This window comes from Nannobrachium achirus, assembly GCF_963921795.1.
Source record: "Nannobrachium achirus genome assembly, chromosome: 3".
Taxonomy (NCBI): domain Eukaryota; kingdom Metazoa; phylum Chordata; class Actinopteri; order Myctophiformes; family Myctophidae; genus Nannobrachium; species Nannobrachium achirus.
In genome coordinates this window covers 33,585,290-33,608,259 of record NC_137812.1, presented here as the reverse complement: position 1 = coordinate 33,608,259, position 22,970 = coordinate 33,585,290, and the positions used below count along the sequence as shown (strand labels likewise).

The 22,970-nt window shown below is 41.3% G+C and overlaps 1 protein-coding gene across 1 annotated transcript; it reads left to right on the top strand.

Annotated features, from left to right (window-relative positions):
* The first annotated feature begins 2,509 nt into the window (after nt 1-2,509).
* On the top strand, nt 2,510-19,640 carry srp68 (signal recognition particle 68). Its single transcript, XM_080722154.1, has 16 exons — nt 2,510-2,623; nt 3,054-3,120; nt 4,038-4,151; nt 4,432-4,627; nt 5,459-5,541; nt 6,995-7,104; nt 7,244-7,323; nt 7,923-8,063; nt 10,357-10,455; nt 12,155-12,219; nt 12,443-12,596; nt 14,225-14,319; nt 16,411-16,540; nt 17,034-17,109; nt 17,404-17,456; nt 18,192-19,640. The coding sequence occupies exons 1-16, from the start codon at nt 2,545-2,547 to the stop codon at nt 18,417-18,419; spliced, it is 1,770 nt and encodes a 589-aa protein (XP_080578280.1). The 5' UTR covers nt 2,510-2,544; the 3' UTR covers nt 18,420-19,640.
* Nucleotides 19,641-22,970: the final 3,330 nt, after the last annotated feature.

Below are 22,970 nucleotides of genomic sequence, written 5' to 3'. Positions count from 1 at the left end.
ATTGTCTAATTATCTGACAGGCAATGGACACATGTATCCACTCGAAAATGTATATCCAACACAATAATAAATTATCCTGTGAAAATATAACATTTTATAAAAGCATAGCCTATAGCCGGCTACATCATGGACATTCACGCCGATTTTATTTTCAAGTTACAATGACAAGCATTAAGCAATTTAAATATATATGGAAGAAATCTACTGTTAATTGCTTTAACAGAATAAATCTTAAGATTGGAGATCTGGCTCAGAACAAGCACAGATACGAACGCATGCGAGAGCATTTTCGTGAGTCCTTTTAAATATGGATAAAACCGAAGGTCCAACCTGGCTTGGCTGTGCCCAGCCCGCACGCTCAGCACGCACGCTGCGGATGATTTATTTGGGGGTCCACGGCTATAACTCTATGGTCCACGGCCCACCGGGGAGAAGACCAGCGCACAGGAACGGTAGACCCACCTACATGATCGCTAGTTTAAGCACTCAAACGTGCATAGCGCTCGTCGCCGAAATTGGGTTAAATTAATATCCAAAACGTAACCGTGGGGTCTCTCAATTTATACAGTAGCCTAGCTACTGTACACTACGCTGGAGTTAATGATGAAACCCGGCGAGCCGTGAGATCATGGCCATGGGGAATTATGATTGCTTGTAACCAAATGAACGCGCTCTGTCTGCGCACACACGGCACGGGTAGGCTATGGTTTAAATTAATATCCAAAAGTATTCATGGCAGTGACTTGTGTCATTCATGTCGGCTGCAGTGCTATAGCGTCCTTGTCAAAGATTGTACCGTTGGTTAATCCCACGTTTCCATTGTGAAAGACTGCTGTGTAAACCAAAATGCTGCTGTTCCAAGTAGCCTAGTTTCGTGTGTAGGTGTGTGCGTGCGTGCGTGCGTGCATGTGTGCGTGGTCTGTGTGGGACGCGGACATGGCTTTTCTTTGGTTGTTAGGTCGTATTCGGATTGTTCTGGTCGTAAAATCGGGGCGTTTCTAGAATAATTAAGGGCGTGTTATTTAAATTTCAGCCTGCGCATTTATCAACGCTGGGATCAAATGTAGGGCAGGTGTGTCTGTTTAGGAAGCATTGATAAATGCCGTGCACACGTTGCCCTACGCAAATTTTGGTGAAAAAAATAGACCATTTTTTACACTCCATTGATAAATGAGGGCGTCTAGTAGGAAGACATTTCCTGATGAAATGGATCACTAGCTGTAATCAAATAACTGTTAAAGAAAAGATGAAGGTGCAATGCAGAGATACTGTACTGTAAAAGTGTGAACGTTTATTTAGAGAAACATTTAAATGTGGGAAATTTAAAACACCTTTTTGTGTTTTTTTTTATCTCTGAATGTGAATTTGATCAATTCAAAGAAAAGGACAACATCTGATGATTATAAATGATGACGACTGTATTCAGTAGCCTTCCTAACTTTTCTTCAACAGCACTTAATGGGAATATAGAGTTTTATATTGCTACAGTTATTACATCACCCAAAGAAACAATTGCCACTTTAGAGAGAGGAAGTTATTTGTGCAACATTTGTACTAGAGTTCATTTGGTATGGACTAATCGTGTAGTAGCTACAGTATCTCTTCTTGCTAATGCTGACATTTGTGTTCAGATGAAATGTTTAGTTTAGATCATTTACATGAGTGTATTTAAGACTGGTATTTATCTTTATCTAACCTAGCAAGGTTATGATCATAAGACCTAATTAATGAATGTCAGTCTCCAGATTTTCTTCAGAATATGTATGACACTATGGCACATTAGGAGTCCACTAGTACAAACCTTTTAGACATTACTCAAGAGTATAAATGGAATCAAATGGACCCCTTTGTACACACCTGTATTGGTCCATTTGAGACATCTTCAAGGAATTGAAGGTCCCTCGACCAATGCGCTACACTACAGTATATTAGTGCTGGCTCTTTATGTGTATCTGGTCAGTATTGTCTCATTTGCATGTTCATGATGGCAATAAAATAATTTTGACAAATATCCACCACTAGCCGGCAAGGTGACGACCCCTGGACCATACTGGTGGTGTAATGATCCCATCACAAGGTGATATATCGTATAGTTCTCGCCATAGTTTTTACCTTTGGCAATTCTTAAGTTGTAATGTAGTTCAATTGTTCTCAAAGTGGATTCCAGGGGCAGGGACTCTGTGGGTTCTTCTAGAGGGGTTTTGACCCATACATGTCTGTAACTAATAGGCTACAAATGAACTACCCTATTAGGTTCATTTGGTTCCATTTGTACACAGTTGTGGGGAAACTTTAAAATGTCAAGGTTTTCCGGAAACCTTGACATTTTTAAGTTTGAGAAACTGATGTAGTTGTCATTGTTCATACATTGAGCTTTGTTTATGAGGAGATGGATGTGGATTCACCTCCCATAGAGTCGGGATCTCTTGAAAAACGTAATCAACATTAGGGGGCGCTGTACGCTTGTGCCAACTTCTGTCCTTTTATATTTTACTGTACTTCCGGGGCATCTGCTTGTGTGCAGACTGACTGGCTCTTGGCAGGATGGCCGCAGACAAGCAGAACGAGGCTAAATTGGCCACAATGGACGAAAATAAAGAGAATGAAGGCCTTGGACTGGAAAGTATCCTTTGGACACATATTGTTATCTCACAGAGTAGCGGCATTGTTTAGTATATTATGTCCCATTGTGGTTGAACGTAAACGGTGTCTCATAAGCTAACATTAGCAAGAGAGAGGTGATGGCTAACAACGCGACGTGTCAGTGTAGCTGCAGCAGGCGTGCTGTATGAGTATCTAACCTTATGAATGGAGTATACCAAATAGCTCGTCATTCATAATATCTGGTCAACTAAGAATGTGGCTACATGTATAGCTACTTATAAGTGTCCATGTGTCAAATGTGTGTTGTTGACAACAAGTTCCCTTTCTGGCATTAGTCACATTACCATAAATAAATGATGGCCAGCCCAGTGGACAGTGTGTCCATCGTCCACAAACTCGATCTTGGTAGCATGTTGTGTACAAGGCTTTTCCTTTACAGTGAATCGCAGTTTTGCAGATAATCAAGGACTCACAGCAGCAACATGGTCTCAGGCATGGAGACTACCAGAGATACAGGTGAGCTTGTTGTGGGCAAAACCACCAAAGATATGACATCTGACTTGTTTTTCAACGTAATTCAGTATTCAATATAAAATGTTGTGGGACTATTTATACTTAATATGCAGAAGACAAATTGTTTCAGCCTCAAGAATGAACCATATGCTTTGAGAGATCATGTTGGCTATATCTACTGCATACTGTGTTCTATCCGTCTGTCATTCAATGTTATAAGAGATGCTTCAATGATTTCCTATGGAAATAAGCTTAGTCTTTTCTAGGATCTCCTTTTAGTAGACCGTGTACCAGTGAACTGTACTGTCATGAAACAGTACCTTTTCCTATGCAAACTTCTAATAAAGTCTTCAATCAATCAATGGCATATAGTGCACAACATTTGACTTGGTGTAATACAAATGTTGCCCTGCCTTTTTTGTAATCCCAGGATTAGTAGGGGTATTCTTCTACTGTATCTTCATTACAAACAGTCTCAAACACATTGCCTTATGTTAAGGCAGACTGAATTATAATACACTGACTGGTGTGACTGATGCTTTTAAAGCAGCAGCAAATGCAATGTTACAAGAATAAGCACTTTGGTATAGAGCAACTGTTGGTCATTTTAACTTTTAAAGTGGCAAACTGGCAATCTGTAACTTTTATGTCCTACCCGAGATTTGAACCCAAGTCCCCCACAGGAGTGTCAACATGACATGAGTAGATTTAAGTACAGAAAGTTAAGGCAGAGGATACACAGTGCTCAATAGAAGAGCAGGGAGACGAACCAAAACCCACCACAGTTATGTTAGTTGATAGTTTATTGTATTAGTATACTTATGGATTGCAGCTTTAAAGATTACATAGTACATATTGGGGAAATAAAGTAAAGTGTTTTATTTAAAAGATGTAATAATTCTCTGTGTTACTATTCCCAGAGGATACTGTTCCCGCCGACTTCGTCGCCTGCGCAAAACCCTGGGCTTCAAAATGGGCAACAGACACAAGTTCACTGGGAAGAAAATCACGGTTGAGATGCTTTCTGACAGCAGGTGAGGAATGGATGCTGGTATTTTGGCCATTTGAAAATAGCAGATCAACAAGCTCACAATGTACCGCAATGTGACACATTGTGAGCTTGTAGATCGGCTTGTAGACCGGACTTTTATTTTTTAACAGTATTTCTACATTGCAGTATTGATTATTTTACTTAAGTAAAACATGAGTACCTTTTCCACCATTGCTGCTAATTAACATTTTCGACACAACTCGTGCGGTGTGCCTTTTGGTGCTAGTCATGTGACCCATCCCATCCCACTCTTTCCTGCTTAGGTACCTATTGCTTGTTCTAATGGAGGCAGAGCGGGCATGGAGTTATGCCATGCAGCTGAAGCAGGAAGCCAATACAGAACCTCGTAAGCGCTTCCACTTACTGGCGCGCTTACGTAAGGCTGCCAAGCACGGTGAGAGGCTGGAAAAGCTCTGTGAGAGTCCACGCGTCGATGCCAGGACCAAGCTGGAGGCACAGGTAAATGGGAGGATGATGAGCCTGTTAAAACTTGTAAATACAGTACAATTTCTTGATGAATTGAATTAAACTTTTTTGTAAATGCAGATTGTGTACAATTTACAATTGTAGCAGCGGTTCTTATTTAAAGCATTATTTCGTTCTCAACTTGTGGGTCCACAATCTCCACATATAAAAACTGGTCAAGTATTGGTCAAATAATATAAGAAAGAGCAAAAACATTTGAAAATAGACAATCTATAAACTCGCTAGCTTGTAAATATAATCTAATGGCCAACGCTAAAATGTTAACCTGACTGTGCCAGATGATGGCAGCAGTGCGTATGCCTGGCTGCATACCGCTCTGCTTACCATCATCTGGGATCGCTCGGGCAGACCCGATGTAAGGGGCGGGCCATTTTTTCAAATTCTTTAGCAGGTGATTGGATGGGGCCGTCTCTCTATCACAGTCTGGGAGTGCCAACTCCAACCACTCATATTGGCCTGTCTGCATGACGTTACACCCAGAATCCGCCTCCTGGGTTTCCACGTGGTCTGCAATCAGACTCTAATGGCTCAGAGCCGCTCAGAGCCTGCCCGTAGCTGCCGCTGATTGGTCCGGCCCGGGACTTTACGAGTGTTATCAACTTTCCCCGAGAGATCTCAGATGGTAAAGTAGGGCGGTACGCACTGCTGCCACCATCTGGCGCAGTCAGGTTACTAAAATGTCAGATTATTGAAATGATGCTTTCCCAGTTTTAATGGGTTATTAAACTGCTCATAATTCCATCGTTGCATGCAAATATGCAAGTAAGAGTACCACTAATCACAGATTACTGCTCTTGGCTTCAGGCCTACACTGCCTACCTGACTGGCATGGTGGAATTTGAGCTGCAGCAGTGGAAGCCTGCCATGGAGGCCTTCAACAAGTGCAAGTGAGTTTTGGCATGGCTCTACAGCAGTCAGTCTTGAAACATTATGACTGTGGAAGTTTTAAACTCTTTGCAGTGTTTGTTTTTGTCATCAATTTATCTATATTTTAGAATGGATGGCAGAAAGAAATGGTCCCACTTCCGATGTAGTTTCTTATTTACAAAGTATTGATAATGGACGAGTACCGGGAGCTCCGCCCCCACCTCTCCGCCGAGACCTCCGACCAGAATCACAGCCGCACCATTCACTTGAATGGATATACAGCGGATTTTACACATTAAATATTAATTCCGTTTTGGACCCAGAGCTTCGAAATCTTGTGCAATCCGTCAACAAAGGCCTGGATATGCATTGGAAAATATGTAGACCTTTAAACTTTTAAAACAATACGACAAAGGAATATATAAGGACGCAACAGCAGAATGAGGAAATCGCCTGTCTGCTGGACCTATACAGAGCCCTTTTCACTGATTTGTTTAGAGGCTATTACTCTCCATTACACAAACAACCAACCAGAATAAACTGCTTCAAATGTAGGCTACATGTTTCTTATCATGCCGATTGCTTATAAATCTTATCTATTTTGATATCTCTGGCGTGAAATGTTCGCGATTCCTGACAAGTTTAGCTGCCGAGCCGCAGCAAGTAGGGTGTCGCACCAAATTCTGGGCCCTGGGTACAAGGATTCGCTGTGGGCCCACATGAATGTTCTTCATCGTGGGATTTCAAAAATAGCAAATCTACAAGCTCGCAGCGCGGCACTCAGTGCCACGCTATGAGCTTGTATATCTGCTATTTTTCAATCGATAAAGTCTAAAATAATTAAGGCCCTTCCACCTTGGGCCCTGGTAAGTCAGTCCCACTTTTCCCCCCCTTGTGACGCCCCTACCCACAGCCTGCAGTCGAAATACAACACTTCACGTCGCTACCCCTGTTAATTCAGACATTCACAGACGTACATTACATATCAGTTGCTATTTAACATAACAAATAAGGTGTTTGTAGTCATGGGTTATTGTCGTTTAGGCCAATACAGTCCATTCATATTTAAATTGGTTTGAAACGGCTTTCTGTGGTCCAGCAACCATGGACATGTTCCTTATTCCTCTGCTGCGACCTTATATATTCCTATGTCGTATTGTTTTAAAAGTTTAAAGGTCTAAATATTTTTTCCAATGCAGATCCAGGCCTTGTTGATGGATTGGAAGATATTTCGAAGCTCTGGGTCCAAAACGGAATTAATATTTAATGTGTAAAAATCCGCTGGATGTCCATTCAAGTGAATGGTTCCTTTAGAGGCGGCTGTGATTCTGGTCGGAGGTCTAGGCGGAGGGGGGCGGAGTTGCGATAGGTTCATTGCGTTTAGAATATTATGGAAATAGTGGTCTTTACCAGTTATGGCTGACATGTTTAAACTCTAAACATCTCCATTTACTTGTGTGTGATGTGCATCAGGACAATTTATGAGAAGCTTGCTAGCGCTTTCACTGAGGAGCTGGCAGTGCTGTATCATCAGCGTGTGGAGGAAATCTCGCCCAACATTCGCTACTGTGCATACAACATTGGTGAGCAACACACAAGCCCTCAATCACTTGCTCATTCACCCATCAGGTGGAAAAATGCACAATCCATGCATTTACTGACACAGTAAATCACAGTAATCACAGTAAATCCTTTGCCTACTGCTTTGTTGTCTGTTTGCAGGTGACCAGAATGCTATCAATGAGCTGATGCAAATGAGACTGACTGGAGGAGGCGGAGACTTTATGGCTGAGAAACTAGAGGTGTGATTGGCTGTCAACCTGGCAATATGTAAACGATAATAATGCAGACCAAGGTGTCCTGATATTGGAAAATACAGACACGGCGGAGGGCCTTTTCGTGTCGCTGAGGACTCTTATCTTGTTCATATTTTTCCAATATTGGGGCCTTATTCTTCATACTATTCTGGATTACATGCTCACAACGTGTTGCTTATAGATACACTATTTTCGGCGATTTGTGTAGAGGGTAAAAAAGGGGTAGCCAAGAACGGAGCATTGGGGGACCCTGGTCAACAAAGTTTATATAGAGTTTTATGTTAAACTATGTTTGAAGTGTTCCATATCCAATTTGAACAGATATCTGACAGCCAACCAGAAACTAGAATTTCTTTCTGTGGCCTCTTGGTTATTCATAGCAATAAATGTGCTCTTTATTATTGATTTACTTTTTAAAATACCTTTTAAATTCTCAAAATACAAAAGCTAGTACTGACTATTGCTCTTTTGTATTCTGTTATTGTTGGATACACTCAACAAGACAATGGCACATATTTTCTCCATGTGTTGCGTTTTATCTTATACAGTGTTGCATATTGACAAAATGTAATGTTTTTTTCTAGGCTCTGATCACCCAGACGAGAGCCAAGCAGGCGGCCACCATGAGTGAGGTAGAATGGCGAGATCGCTCTGTGCCTGTAAAGGTTGACAAGGCCCGCATCTTCCTCCTGGGCCTAGCAGACAATGAGGCTGCCATTGCTCAGGTCAGTCTTGCTGTCAATTATTGTTAAAACACAAATATTTTAGTTTTAACCCAAAGCTACTTGAAACGTTTTTCTCCCCCACATTTATTTTATTTTATGTTATGTGTTTGAACTGATTTGTGAACACATCCCTGCTTGTGGCATCAGTGCTTGCCGGTAAGGCATTAGAGATTGTATTAAAAAGGGAAATAATTCATGTGGATCCAAATGAGAACGGCGCGGCTCCGTCATGGATCATTGGACGTATACATATGTCATCTAATCATGAGGTTTCAGCCATTATACCATTTAAAACATGAGGAAAAATAATATTCGAGGTACTTCTGTAGGCTTCCAGCAGTGTGCGCTAGAAATTGGCACTTAGATCAGCTGTGGACACAGACCGATAGATTCTCTTCTTGACTTGTGCAGAGCCATGCCGTAAAAATGCAGCATGATTGCCAATCAGCCAAGTAGGTGGACTTCACCTGTCAACACCTTGTTGGGTGCACAATACACATTGTGCTCAAACACTAGGTGGCATTCTCCTCACTTTCACCTGTTCATCAGTCTATGACCATCAACTAATAGCTCCCTACTCCCTCAGTACCACTGATCCCACTTGTGCCTGAAGGCTCACTAGTATGAAGTACACTCCTGTCACACCCACATCTCCTCAGGTCTCTGGCATGTGGCCCCTCTCACTGCCTGACTGCATTCTGTTCATTTCAGTGCACACAGGGACTACACCCAGCAGGTCTCTGTGGACAGATTAGCATCATCGTTACTAATGCTTTTCCGTTTTTTATGGGCTTTTGTGATGCTTATGTGTAGCTATTCAGGAAATCCACCTGCCAGGGGCATTTGTGACAGACTTTAAATAACTGCTGTTCTCTCTCTCTCTTCTTTATTACACCAATCATACAACATCTAATTGCAAATTGAATGATTGCATGTAAACATATGAGCAGATCTTTTAAGATATCTACATTTTGAGAACTCAAGCATTCTGTGGTTTGTTTGATTGATTTTCAAAGAACCTTTTGAATTCAGTTAATGTTAGTGTGGAAAGAAACTCAACTTGCAGACAGGCTACAGATCAAAGATGAGTGATGTTCAGAGTTGCGAATCAAGTTACTGCATACATGATGGAACTGTCAAACACTGAGAATTTACTCTAGGAAAGCCTTATAAGGCTATAGGCTGGCTCTGCTAAAGGCACTTTCTACTCCTCCTCCCCATCTTGTTAACCACCCTTTCCTCCCTTCATACTTCAGAAGACGTTTGGCAGGTTGGCCCAGTCATGAGGGCGTAGTGGGGGTGTCGCCAAGAGTTTGTGGTGAATTAAGTCATGCCAATCCCCTGGGTGGATGACACATCCATACCTTAACTATTACTAATTACTATACAGTGTGGAATCGTCTTGTAACATTCCTCACCTCATTTAGCACATTGTGATTGCCTAGTTGGTGTTTTTCCCCCGTTTGTAAACAAAGACTCCACAAATGAACAATTTGCAACAAATTAGTAGCAAAACCAACAAGAAAGTGCCACTTTGTTCAAACATTTTCATACTGTCTTCATATTCGCAGCTTTTATAAACGTACTTTTCTTACATTTTAACCGTGGCTATATATGTATTTTTTTTGTTGCCACATTGGACTCCAAGAGACCAAATGTGAAGAAGACAGAATAGGGGAGTGTGAGGATCATGTAAAGAACAATCGTCTCATTCACACATGCTGCGGTAACTCTAGAGCCAGTCATGGTGCAATGCAATGTACAGGATGATTGGATCAGCAACTTGCTCAGCTACATATTTATGTGTCCCCTCCTCTCAGCCATAGTCACATTCCAACGTATGTGCTGTTATCAGAGAAAATCTCCAACTGCAGTGAAAGTATTTGTCAGATTGAAGCTCCTCAATGGTCTCATTTGAAAACCTTGTTTTGACGTTTGTTGCTGGATTCAGCCAGTAAATGTCTTTTTGACCAATCAGTCTAGCACAAGTCGGATGCAACTCCACATACTAAACATGCAGTGGAAATAAAAGCTAGTAAAAATGAGTAACACGGCAAATCATGAAAATGAACCAGTCCAAAAACATGTGTTTCGAAAAGAAAAATGTCTTCACGCTCTGCCAACCTCACCACCTCTGGCGTTCTAAAAGTTAAAATTTGGGGGCATAGCATACATTTTGGATGTACTCCGGATGTATTATATTCTGTTGGCATCTGTAGAAAAATAAATCATGTGTAGAAATGGCCCAAATGCAGTTAATGACTGCATCTTTTGGATACATTGTAATACACAGGCAACAAACGAAGAGACCAAAGAGCACCTGTACGAGACCCTGTTGGCCGAGTGCAGAGACACCATCCAGACTGTGAGAGAGGAGCTCAAGGCAGAGGCGGTAAGAGAAATTAGTTGGTTAACATTGAAGTTGATGGTTGAAGAGAGTTGCCTGGAAAAAGGTAGGCTATGCACATCCCCGCAGTTCTTTAAACACTGGAGGCGCAGTGGTAAAGTCGCAGCCCACCACGCAGAGGTTGTGTGTTCAAATCCACGGCGAGCGTCTACATCAGTGGTTCTCAACCTGTGGGTCCGGACCCCCAGGGTGGTCCCCAAATTATTTTGTCCAGTTCCCAGATGATTAACTTAATGTGAAACATTGTTTTCTCACTCAACAGTAAACTAACCAACATAAAGTTTATAGAGGGTATCTGCACGTTTCTAAAGTGTCAATTTAAGGACTTTTTAAGACCTCTAAAATGACAAATTAAACATTGCCCAATTGTCAAATATTAGAGGCTGAAATTGTGAAAATAGACGATCTACATGCTCACAACGCCTCACAACGCAAGGCGTTGTGAGCATGTAGATCTGCTATTTTCACAATAGAACTAACTGTGTTGTAAATGTAATTCCTCAACTCTTAGTGCTTGTCAGGCTGGGGGGGGTCCCCTGTTAAAATATGATTATTTTGGGAGTCGTGGCCTGAAAAGGTTGAGAACCACTGGTCTACACAAAATAATTGGCTCGTGTTCGAGGGAGGGAAGCCGGGTGGGGAGGGTGATAATTGTCACTGCACGTATTTACTACGGGCTGAGGTGGCACCTGTCAGCAAGGAGTGTTTTGAGCGGGAGGAGTTGGATGGAGCCTCTACGTCCTACTTACAAATCATTTGAAAGCCTTGTTCTTGATCTTTGACACCCAAGCTGGAAATCATCACAGCCACTATTATTTGTCACAGTGTACCGCCCACCTGGCGCCTACACTCTATTTCTATCAGAATTAGCAGAATTCTTGTCAAGTTTGGTCCTCGTGACTTGTCTCTAATAAGATTTTTCTAAATGGGGACCTGAACATACACATTGACGTACAAAATAAAAACACTGCTGGTCCCTACTGTCCTAGTGAACAACTTCTGTGAAACGTTCTTCACTTTTGGTTAAAATAAAAAAAGACGGGAGAGCAGTTTATCGTGTGCAGACATTTTTGAGTGGCTTTGTGTGTCCCATGCCCATATATGGTCATTTCAGTCCAGAATGAACAGGTTTTTTCAAAAACAAAATGTATGTCACCTCATGTCCATATATGGTCACTCCAGTCCAGAATGAACAGGTTTTTTCTGTCCCGTACGTCCAGAATATCAGTCCAGAATGAATAGGCTTTTTCAAAAAGCAAAATGTGTGTCCCATATCCATATATGGCCATTTCAGTTCAGAATGAACAGGTATTATCTGTCCTGTCCTGTCCCGTCCGTCCGTCCGTCCGTCCGTCCGTCCGTCCGTATGTGTGTAGTGTCCATCCCGGTCTGATGATTGGATACTTTAAGGATTGGTCAAGCTTCACATGACAATTCGGCCCTCCAGATAAAATCATTCATTCATTCAGAATATAAAGAATGTATAGATCACAGAGTTCATAACTCTAGAACACATAGAATAAAAGTTCACCGCTTCACTTCGAACCGAGGTTTGATTTTTTCTTCAGTTGACAGTTTCCTGCTCACACAATGTTTTACATTGCCATGGGTGATGTCTGCTGACATTAAAACTGAAAATACTTTGAACTAACTTTGAACAAATTTGTTCCATTTGGTCTTACAGAAGCAGCGTGAGAGGGGTACTGATCCAGACAATAGCAAGGTATCCAACCTGCAGTTCCTGCACAGGTAAAATACCACTTAAGTTAACATCGGCCAACGCATGCAGGCATTTAGCCGTATGAACCCTAGCGTCCCTGTTCTGAGCGTTGTGATTATAAGCAAACAATCTGCTAAAATATAAACGTCTGTCTTCTCTATTTGAGATGCACCAAAGTATACAGCATAGGGATTAAATTAAACACCATTGACTTTTATTCTGACATCTCTCTCTCTCTCTCTCTTTGACTAGCTACTTGACCTACATCAAGCTGTGTACTGTGGTGAAGAGAAATGAGAGCATGGCCAACACCCTGCAGGTTAAACTGAAAGAGCCCCCAGCTGATGACAACAAGAGAACCCCTCGCCCCCAGGACCTCATCCGCCTGTATGACATCATCTTGCAGGTAGTACACATAACCACACACACAAATGACACAGTGGATTTGTCAGGAGAAATGTAAATATACTTTATTCATAATAATAATTTAAAAAAAAAAGTTGTAGTGTTCTATATATAGTGGTCTACTGAAATGGCTCCATTTGATTTGGTTATTAACACATTTACTGCCTAACTAGACTTTTAAGTCGGGTTATAACATTCCCTGTTGAGTTAAAACTCAGGAGTCGAGCTTCATTTCAAATCCCCTACAACTACTCTGCTCAAATGACTACACTTCCCAGATTGCAGCAGCCAAATGGCCGCCCATTACCTGTTTGCGAGTTAGTGTTAGTGGATGATAGCGACTCCGACATTCAGGCAAGTCCCGGAAAATACGAGCTGTGATTGGCCAGAGGCACTTTGAGTGACAGTTCCCCCCCAAACATTATTTACAATTCTGGTTGCCTGGTTTACAACTCGGAACGGCGCGGAGTCTGCTCAAGCGACCTTCGCAACGCTCGACACGGTGACTCGCTCGCCGGTGTCTCGCGTGGATCAAGGTCGCTTGAGACAACGCGTCTCCACTGCAAAGTTATGTCGGTGTCCATGTTTTCTCAGTCTTGCTTTCAGCCAATGAGAATGCAGGGAGGGCGGCGGCACTTGCCTCAATGTCGCTACGATTCACTATTATTGGATTGGGAGCACCTGAAAAGGAGTGGAGGTGCTCATTCATTCAAGCAAGGGAGAAGAAGCTCCAGAGAGGAGATGCTTCAAAGCGAGAAACTTAAACTAAATAAGTTGACTTCAAAGATGCCAATGGTCGGTGAAAAGTTAGATTTACTTTAATGTGTCTGAAACACTGCTGCTTAATGTGGTGCATTGTATGTAAACCGTAGCCTGTGGTCTGCGGGACTCGTCACTGATGCAAAACAAGCCCTTTTCTAATTTCTACGGACCATAACAAAAGCACGGATGGCTGTGGTTATAATTGTCCTTTACCGGGCAAAAAAGAAGACGAATCGTCTGCCGTTCCCGGAAGTAATCTGATTATATTTGGACGGTGGTGCGTTAATGGAGCCTCGAAAATAAGGTAAAAACGCTGAAAACCCCTGTCAGAAGCTACTGAATTTAATGATATACCTGGCAGTGGATGTAAAGATGCTGCAAGATTTTGAGCCCACTCACTTTGTCAATATATTGTACTTGATGAGTCTTTGGTTGTTCCCTGGGTTAAACAGCAGGAAGGACATTGTTTCTGCTTGAGGAACTCGGCTTTGTTTGATTCTGTCATTTCCTTGTTGCAGTGTAATAAATCTCAACTTCATTCTGTCAAGTGAAGTGTCCTCGCTCTTCTTCCCTTTTAACCCATTTAGGCCTAGAATTAGAAGGATTCAAAAGACACTTATAGAATCGGGTCAAAAATTCTAATGTTCACGACTTTTCAAAAATAGCAGATCTACGAGCTCGCAGCGCGGCACTCGGTGCCGCGCTGTGAGCTTGTATATCTGCTATTTTTCAATAGTTAAAGCATAAAATAATGATACACAAAATGTGTACCCGTTCTAAATGGGTTAACTTTGTTTTCTCTTTCTGCCTCGCTCCACCCTCTCCGTCCTCCCATCCCTCTATCCCCACCTGCACCCTCTCATCCAGAGTCTTGCTGAGCTGTCCACCTTGCAGGGACTGGAGGAAGACGCCACCTTTCAGAAGGAGGTGGCCCTTAAAATGCTTGTCTACAAGGCTTACAGGTCAGTCACCTAAATGCATAAAATAAATAATAAAAACTGAGCGTGTTAGTTTAAATTGTCAAATGAACAATTCAAATGACGCATGCATAGAATTTAAATAACAAGGTTTACGCTGACCTAAAGCACAGACGTTACCGTATACCATAATGAAATTAATGTAAACCAGTGGTTTCCTAAGAAAAAGGAAAAATGCAGCATGCTTTGGAATATTGTCCCCCGTGGTGGACTCGTCGCCAATGGACTACACATTTTCTAGTCTATTGACCAATCATGTATTAGTTAAGATACATGACAGACACTTTTCTCTGACACATTACTTACAGACCTTTGGTCTTCTTTCACTTGATCATCTGCTCTTCAGTAAACAAAACCAAGTATTATTACCAAGTAAATTAAAGCTATACTGTGTAAGATGCCCAACTAGTGGTCATTAGCCCTATAGCAAACCGCGGTCGCGTCCACGTCTTTCGGCCGTTTTTCGTACCTTCAGACCCCCGCGTCTGCCTCCACCTCGCTGAGATCTATCTTTTGAGGGGTCCCTTGTTCCTGTGCGTTCAGTAATTCCAGAGATACGGACTCCTTCACCCTGCCTGGTAGGCGAAATTACCTAGAGAAGGGATGGTACAAACGGGCGACAACAAATATGGCTGCCATAGCGACCCCACTTCAAGATGCGCTGTGATTGGCCGGCAGTTGTATAACCCTCGCTGTGATTGGCCGGTAGTGTGATGACGCAATTTTGGCGCGAGATCCGGTCCACGGCAAGGATCGCAGTTTACATATATAGAGAAGGCTTTACAGGCTGAAATTCACGGAGTGGGTGTTCTAAAACTTTAGCGATTTAACAGTTAGGACAATTTTAAGATTTGTTTTATAAAAAAAGTTACATGGTACAACTTTAACTTTTTGACTTGGTAGCACTGGTGCTACCAGTTTAAAATGTTAGGAGCACCAGAAATAATTCAGGAGCACCCACCAAAATGGAAGGAGCACCAATATGTTCTCTATGTTTTTAAATGAATAAAAAACAATATAACATGAATTGGTGAAAGGGGCCTTACAAATGCATGGTAGGCCACCTCTGGGGCTTTATGCAATCATCCAGGTCCAGAATTTAAACTGTATAGGCCCTCATCCATCCATGTCATCAGAAACCCCTCCATTGATTCCAATCACACATTCAGTCATCTGGTTTTTTGTTAACCTTCATAGCCTTAATATGGGTAATATAATTCACATTCGTAGCTATAAGATAATTGCAATGTAAATATAACATGGTTTATAAGGGTGTAGGCTATGCCATTATATTTACATTACAAGAGCCTACTCACTTCAAATGTGGACAATACACACTGATCATTTTTTTAGTTGGCATATATTTCTTAAGAATATTTAACCGTTTTGAAACTCATTTGCCCCAATAAACATGTGTTGCCTTGTGCACACGCACGCACGCACACATTCACACACATACCTGTTTCACACAGAGAGAAATAGTTTATCTTCCTCCCTCCCAGTCTCTGTGGAGGCGTGCAGCTCGATTGTTTCTCAACTTACAGATACTTCTAATAAAGTAGGCTGCTTTATGACAAGCGGCACAGCAATTACAAAGCTCTGGAATGTCCGCGATGCCCCCGCATCGCTCTGTTGTGTCAACCAACACGCTACATGCTATTAGATTAGCATCTATCTAGAGCTACTCTGGGAACGCGTGATACTAGTGAAAGATAGCGACAGTCAGGCAAGTCTCCGAAAAGACGTGCGCCGTGATTGGCCAGAGGCACTTTGAGTGACACTTCCCCCCAAACATTATTTACTATTCTGTCCCCCACTAGATGTAACTCGGATGGCGCTGAGTCGGCTCATGCAACAGCAGGAAGCATTTTGGTCCACTCAATCAGCCGTTTGGGTCGCATCACAGAAATGATTTCATGTCGCATGGGTGCTCCCAATTATAATTTTTAGGCACATTATACATGATTTTAGCCGCATTTGCGACCAAAATGGTTTCGAGCCCTTGTCTTGTTTGAGTGGGTGTGTGTACAGTGTGTGTGAGTGATGCAGATGTAATGTGCGGTCCTGTCCTTGCAGGTGTTTCTTCATAGCCCAGTCCTATGTGGTGGTGAAGAAGTGGAGTGAGGCTCTGGTGTTGTATGAGCGAGTGCTGAAGCATGCCAGAGAGGTCCAGTCCAAGGCCAAGAGCCTCAACAACAGTCTGAAGGTTCGTAACCCAGTAACACACATACAGACTCGCACGCACACACAACATCATCATGCATGCTGCCGCTCTACTTGTGACCTTTCACATACATGGAAGCAAAAATGCATACTCACACACCAAAATAACCATGGGTACATTATAAATCGTCTCACCTTATAAGCATACTCTATTTTGACAAACATGGACACGTGGACATGCACGTTTGGATAAACAACCCCCGAGACATAACACGTACACCTCCTATATTCCTGCATTTTATTCTTTCCCAGCTTGTTTTTGTGCATTAGTGTGTGAAAAGCATGCAAGTACAGCACAACATCCATTGATGAGTAATGAAACACTGAAAATAAATAGAGCATGTAATTAGCCTTGAAAGGATTTACAAGTGAACTGTTCTAACGTTTCCTGATAAGAGTTGATGAAAGACATTGCTGGTGTAGACATTGGTGCCTCAGCAGTTTTTTCATGCCGTCTGGTCTCTCTGGCCCTACAGGATCTCCCTGATGTTCAGGAACTTATTGCTGATGTCAACGCTGAAAAATATTCACTTCAGGCTGCTGCCATTTTAGGTGGGTAGAAAACGGCTCACCATTTTATATACGATACATGCTTGTTTACATTCTAAAAAAAGATTTACATAATTGGCTTAATTTATTTGTTGCTTTTATGTTACACTTGCTGTGTGTGTGTGTGTGTGTGTGTGTGTGTGTGTGTGTGTGTGTGTGTGTGTGTGTGTGTGTGTGTGTGTGTGTGTGTGTGTGTGTGTGTGTGTGTGTGTGTGTGTGTGTGTGTGTATTGATATTAATATAGTCCTCTATTTCATGTTGTGTGATGCTAAGTGAAATAATGCGTTTCTGTTTCAGACACTGATGAGACTGCTGAGGTTCCTTCCCAGCAAACGGTGAAAGACAACAAGGTAAGAAGGGAAAAACATTTTTCTCTGTAAATATTAATTAATACAAGTGTATTGAGATTTGTAGAACGTCACCCAGTATGAGATCAGTTAGTTAACCCATTCAGAACGGGTACACATTTTGTGTTTCATTATTTTATGCTTTAACTATTGAAAAATAGCAGATATACAAGCTCACAGCGCGGCACCGAGTGCCGCGCTGCGAGCTTGTAGATCTGCTATTTTTGAAAAATCATGAAAATTATAATTTTGACCCGATTCTATAAGTGTCTTTTGAATCCTTCTAAGGTTTTTTTGAAAAACCTGTGTCTCTATGTCAGCAATCTGGCCAGCCATCGTCAAAGAAAAGGTCCTTTTCACTTAACTGGAGCTCAGTTAGTCTGTTCTTGAGAGACTACTATGTCAGTGGTTCTCAAACCTTTTCATGTGAAGGACCCCCAAAATGATATTTATTTGGCCGCGGACCCCCATCTCAAAATATTTAGTTCCAGGGACCCCCCCCCAGAAGCAAAATTTGAGTTAGAAACGTTCGCTTTGAAAATACATATATTCAAAGATTTGCACACATTTTCACGACTTTTTCAAAAATAGCAGATCTACAAGCTCGCAGCGCGGCACTCGGTGCCGCGCTGTGAGCTTGTATATCTGCTATTTTTCACTGGTTAAAGCATTCAATAATCCTAGGCCTAAATGGGATAAAATGGCTCATCTTTTCTCTCTTTCCTTTACTCTATTCAGCCCCTCAGTGACCATTTGGAGACGTTCAACCTTGACCCTACTCTAGTAGGCAAGCAGCCCAATCTAGTCCACTTCCCTCCTGACTTCCAGCCGATCCCCTGCAAGCCCCTGTTCTTTGACCTGGCTCTCAACCATGTAGCATTCCCGCCACTGGACGACAAGGTGGAGCAGAAGGGCAAGGGCGGATTGACAGGCTACATCAAGGGCATCTTCGGCTTTGGCAGCTAAATTGAGCTCCAGGATTTTGAGATGCCTCCGGGAAGGGGGCCCATGAAGTCCTCCTCATATCTCGTACAATGCGAACCAGGCTTGGGTCAGTTGTTAATTGGTGTAACTTGAGATACGTTTTAGCAATCGCTTTGGACTGCCTCGAGTGAAAGATGTGAGGATTGGAAATGTTGTGTGGCAGTCTGATCGGGTCCAATGTTTTAGCCTAAATCAATAATAGAAATGTAATTCAAATAACAATCTGACCCAAGTCTATCGAGCGGCCATTAGTAATAACAAAAGGTTGCATGGTTTGCTGGTACGCTGGCTCCCTCCTCCCATCTGAGCAGCCAAGATATATCATCATGTTAGAGGTTTTTATGCCTTGTTATCTTTGCTTCTACGGCCAAGTTCTCAATCAGTAAATTTTTTTCTGTTTTCAAAGGGCCTTCGTTTATATATATTTTTGTGTGTGTGTGCATATGAGAGAGTTGCAACCATTGTCCACGTCTGGTGTACAATTTCTCTCTCAATAATAATAGACATGTCAAAACAAGGATTTTGACTTTAAGAAACCGTGGTCTATATAGTTTTCTCTATCATCTCAGTGTCTGAAGACTGGTTAAAAGCAGGGACAAGTAAATGCTTGATCAAGCCATGCTGTGTCATGATGGTTGCTGCTGTCATGTGACCCTTCATCAAATCCGTGTGATGATATAACTTGTTTTGTGAACAATACTAAGCCCCTCCACAGTCACACAGGAGTAATGGAAAATAGCAATATGGTTGGCAATTGTCCCTGTAGATGTAATGTCTGAAAACTCTTTCTGTTTTGTTCTCATTTATGTTAAAATTTAAAGTCTAAGATAGATTAAGTTCACTTTTCTCTTGTCCCCATACCAAAGGCAGTTGTTGCTTTTAAAAGGTATAACTGTGTTGAACTGACCTTATTTAATGGTTACACTGTTGAGATGTTTTCTGTCTCTTCTATCCTTTCTCACCTTTAAATTTAAGCTTCAATTGTTTGTGATTTTTATCAAAATGTATTGGATTTATTTTTTTCAGTAAACGTACCCTCTTTGTCAATTGGGGCAAAGTAAAAAGTGCTGAAATACTTTTTCTTACTTAACTGAAAAGCCCAAGAAATGATTGATCATAAAAAGAGATTGGAAACTACTGTACATGATGATACGTTGGCAAGAACAATGATAGATTTCAAGGCCTCCAAATGAAATAAAAACACATTTGCGCCAAACATGACTTTATTCTTGTTATTTTTATGTACTCATTTTCTTAGTGACTGGCAAGGCTATGATAATATTGAAGGCCTTATACCTGATGCTATACCTAAATGTATATACAGTACATGGCAAAATCCTTTAAACTTTATTACTCACTGAAGATTTTACTGTAGATATTTAGTTTTGCATGGGGGACTACAGTAACTCACGTGTGTGTGGGAGGCCACATTGAGTTTAAGGCAAGTAAGTATGTGTGTGGTTGCTAATGCTCTCTCTTGGGTGTGGATAGTTAAAAACTCAATGGGATGCCTCAGTAGGGTGTGAGCAGGTGTGAGAGGCATTTACATGTACATAAAGTGTATAGGCATTTGTTACCTAAAAACAACCACTAATGATATTCCCTGATACATATAAATCATCAAGTATAAATGATAAGTATGATGTATTAAAATAATGTGTCTCCATTACAATTATGTATTCATATTAGGCCTATTTGTGGTATTTTGGTTATCAGTCCCTTGTCATCACTGTTCTCTGTATACATTCCTTTTCACTCCAGACAGCAGTGTGCATTCCACCCTTGTGAATGTACAGTATTAATGTAGTGTGTCTGGAATATCTGGATACATTATGGATGGTATCTGATGAATGGTGGTAACTGCATGAAGTTGGGGCAGGCAGAACAGGTACTGTACTGTATGTGTATCACAGTGCTGTAATCCGTCGAAAGAATGCACGTTGCCAAATCTTAAAAAACCTTGGGGAGTCAGACTTCCATGTTATTGCAATACAATTCCTAGCAACTCCAAGTGCCAAATTAACACATTTAATGTTGTGTTTTTGCACTGATAGTAGTGAAATTGCCTTGTCAATTGTCTAACGGGAAGGGAGCATATGTAAATTTAGCCAGTTTATCACATCATGCCAGGATGTTTTAGCTTTTATACATTATAGATAGAAGAATAAAAGTCTGCACACCGATTTATGCTCCCAATGATAAAAGTTTACTTGTGGTTACGTTTCGATAACGTAACCACAAGTAAACTTTTATCATTGGGAGCATAAATCGGTGTGCAGACTTTTATTCTTCTATCTATATTGCACTGTTTTAGTCTAGCACCCAGCCAACTTTGGCTATAGATGTGCGTGCCCTTTGGCTGCTTTGCGGTCATCTTGCTTAGCTTTTATACATTGCCATGTACAATGCAAAAAGGGAGCCTTCTGTACCACACCTAAAACATATATGATTTCTCAAATTTGTATTATACCGGTATGTCTATGCAACTTTTCAGGTGGAGAAATGTATTATGAGTCAGTCTATCTGGAATTTAGTATCGGAGAGGCTACCACGGCACAAATCAGACCCTTCAACAATAGCAATTTAAATCTGACTATGTTGCAGGTTGGTAGACTGTACAGTACTATTACCCAGTTGAAACTGTTCATTCTCATATTCACATGTCTGTACATGTAGCCTACAGTATATCCATTCAGATATTCATTGGCGATAGATGTATGTATATTCATTAGATTGATAGATTGTATATTTATCCTTATATTTATTGATTGACTATAATCACTAATTCTTTTCAGAATCAAGGGTTATTTTGTGGAATGTCACTGTTGTCATGTGAATCTCCAAAGTATCATGTTTTCAAGCATGACATGGACCGTTTTATTTTGTTTATATACAGTTTATATTTTTTTTAAATGCAATTACAGTACAATATCTTTAGACAGCAGCAACATATTGTCTTTCAAATTAAAGACTTCAGTGGGCTCGATGCAAAGTTTGCAAACTGCCAGTTTCAATCAAGACCATGAAATGGTCAAAGACTGTATTCTTCTATCTTGAGGGCTGTATACAGTATGCAAACTCCTATTGTATTTTGTTTGGGGTTATTTGATTTGACACAAAAACTCCACACTACGTAAATGGACGCTCCCAGAAACACTGTATGACTGAGTCTATCAAAAATGCGGCCTCTCTTTTCTCCTCTCCACTCTGTTGCAGTGGAAGCTGCCCAGCCACATTCCTCTCCATGCTGTCCCATTGTTGATGGGTCAGACAGAGACGCCCTCGTCCTGAAAGATCAGGCTGGCTTTGGCACGGTCCCTACACACACTGTCCGGTTATCACATGTCAGTTTGTGATCGCACACACAGTAAGATCTTCTGTGTCAATTTAACTATGAGAGTGTGAAACTTAAAACAAATGGACGATCTACAAGCTGTATCCTACTGCTTTTTTTACACTTTTGATAATGTGTGAAAATGATGATGCCAGTGTTAAAGTGGTTAATTTCAGAGAGTGTTCAAATGTGTAAAGATTCACACGTAGTTACAAATAGATAAATTAACACTGATGATTTCTCTGTGCATTGTGTATAAACGTCCTTTTTTGGCCTACAGTATAATCTGATAGACCACATTATTGATTTGTTGACTGTATCCGTCTATTAGCCTTTAGGGGCTGACAGATTTATAAACAAGTATTGGTTTTAAACTTCACTTGCAATTACTATTTAACATTTGGCTATATTCAATTATGTTACAGGCTGGTCTTCACATGATCCACATATCAGAATGTGTTAGTTGACCAGCAGTTAATGACCAATTCCATTATGCAGATTTTATTTATTTGCTGCCATCATTCATACACATGAATTACTGGCCACAATGTACACATCATTTTAGTATTATCGGTTACATGTTGAACATGGTCCTGAATTGCATTTGAATTCATAGTCCCCCATTTTTATTTCAATCCCCACAGGAACTCTGTATCCTTCCAAAAGCTTGGGCATGCTCTGCCCATAATTCCTCCATTTGAAACACTGAAAGTAGTGTGATACAAGAAATATGAAACAAATGTGTTACAAATGACTATACAAGTCCTGAATTCCATGTGGTTCCATTCCATTGGTTCCATATAGTATAATAAATTAACCACTTTCACCCTGACATTCCTATTTTAGCAATGCTTGTAGATGAACATTTCACTTTTTTAATTTTTTTTAAATAATAATTATCAGATATTTACAAGCATGTAGATCGTCTATTTTGGAACATTTTAGGGCTTAAGTGGTTAAATGAACAATGGGGACTTTGCAGTGTTGTGATCCGTCTGGGTGTGAGCAAGAGGCAGGGCCCTAATGAAAAGGATGGGCGGGGAGGGTGTGTACTGTGTATGTGTGTGTGTGTGTGTGTGTGTGTGAGGCAGAGGAAGGAGGTGTGTGCGTGTGTGTGCGTGCGTGTGTGTGTATGGGGGAACAGGTTGATCCAGTCCGTCTCTAGCAGGTGGATGTCGGGGCGGCGTCACACCTGCTAT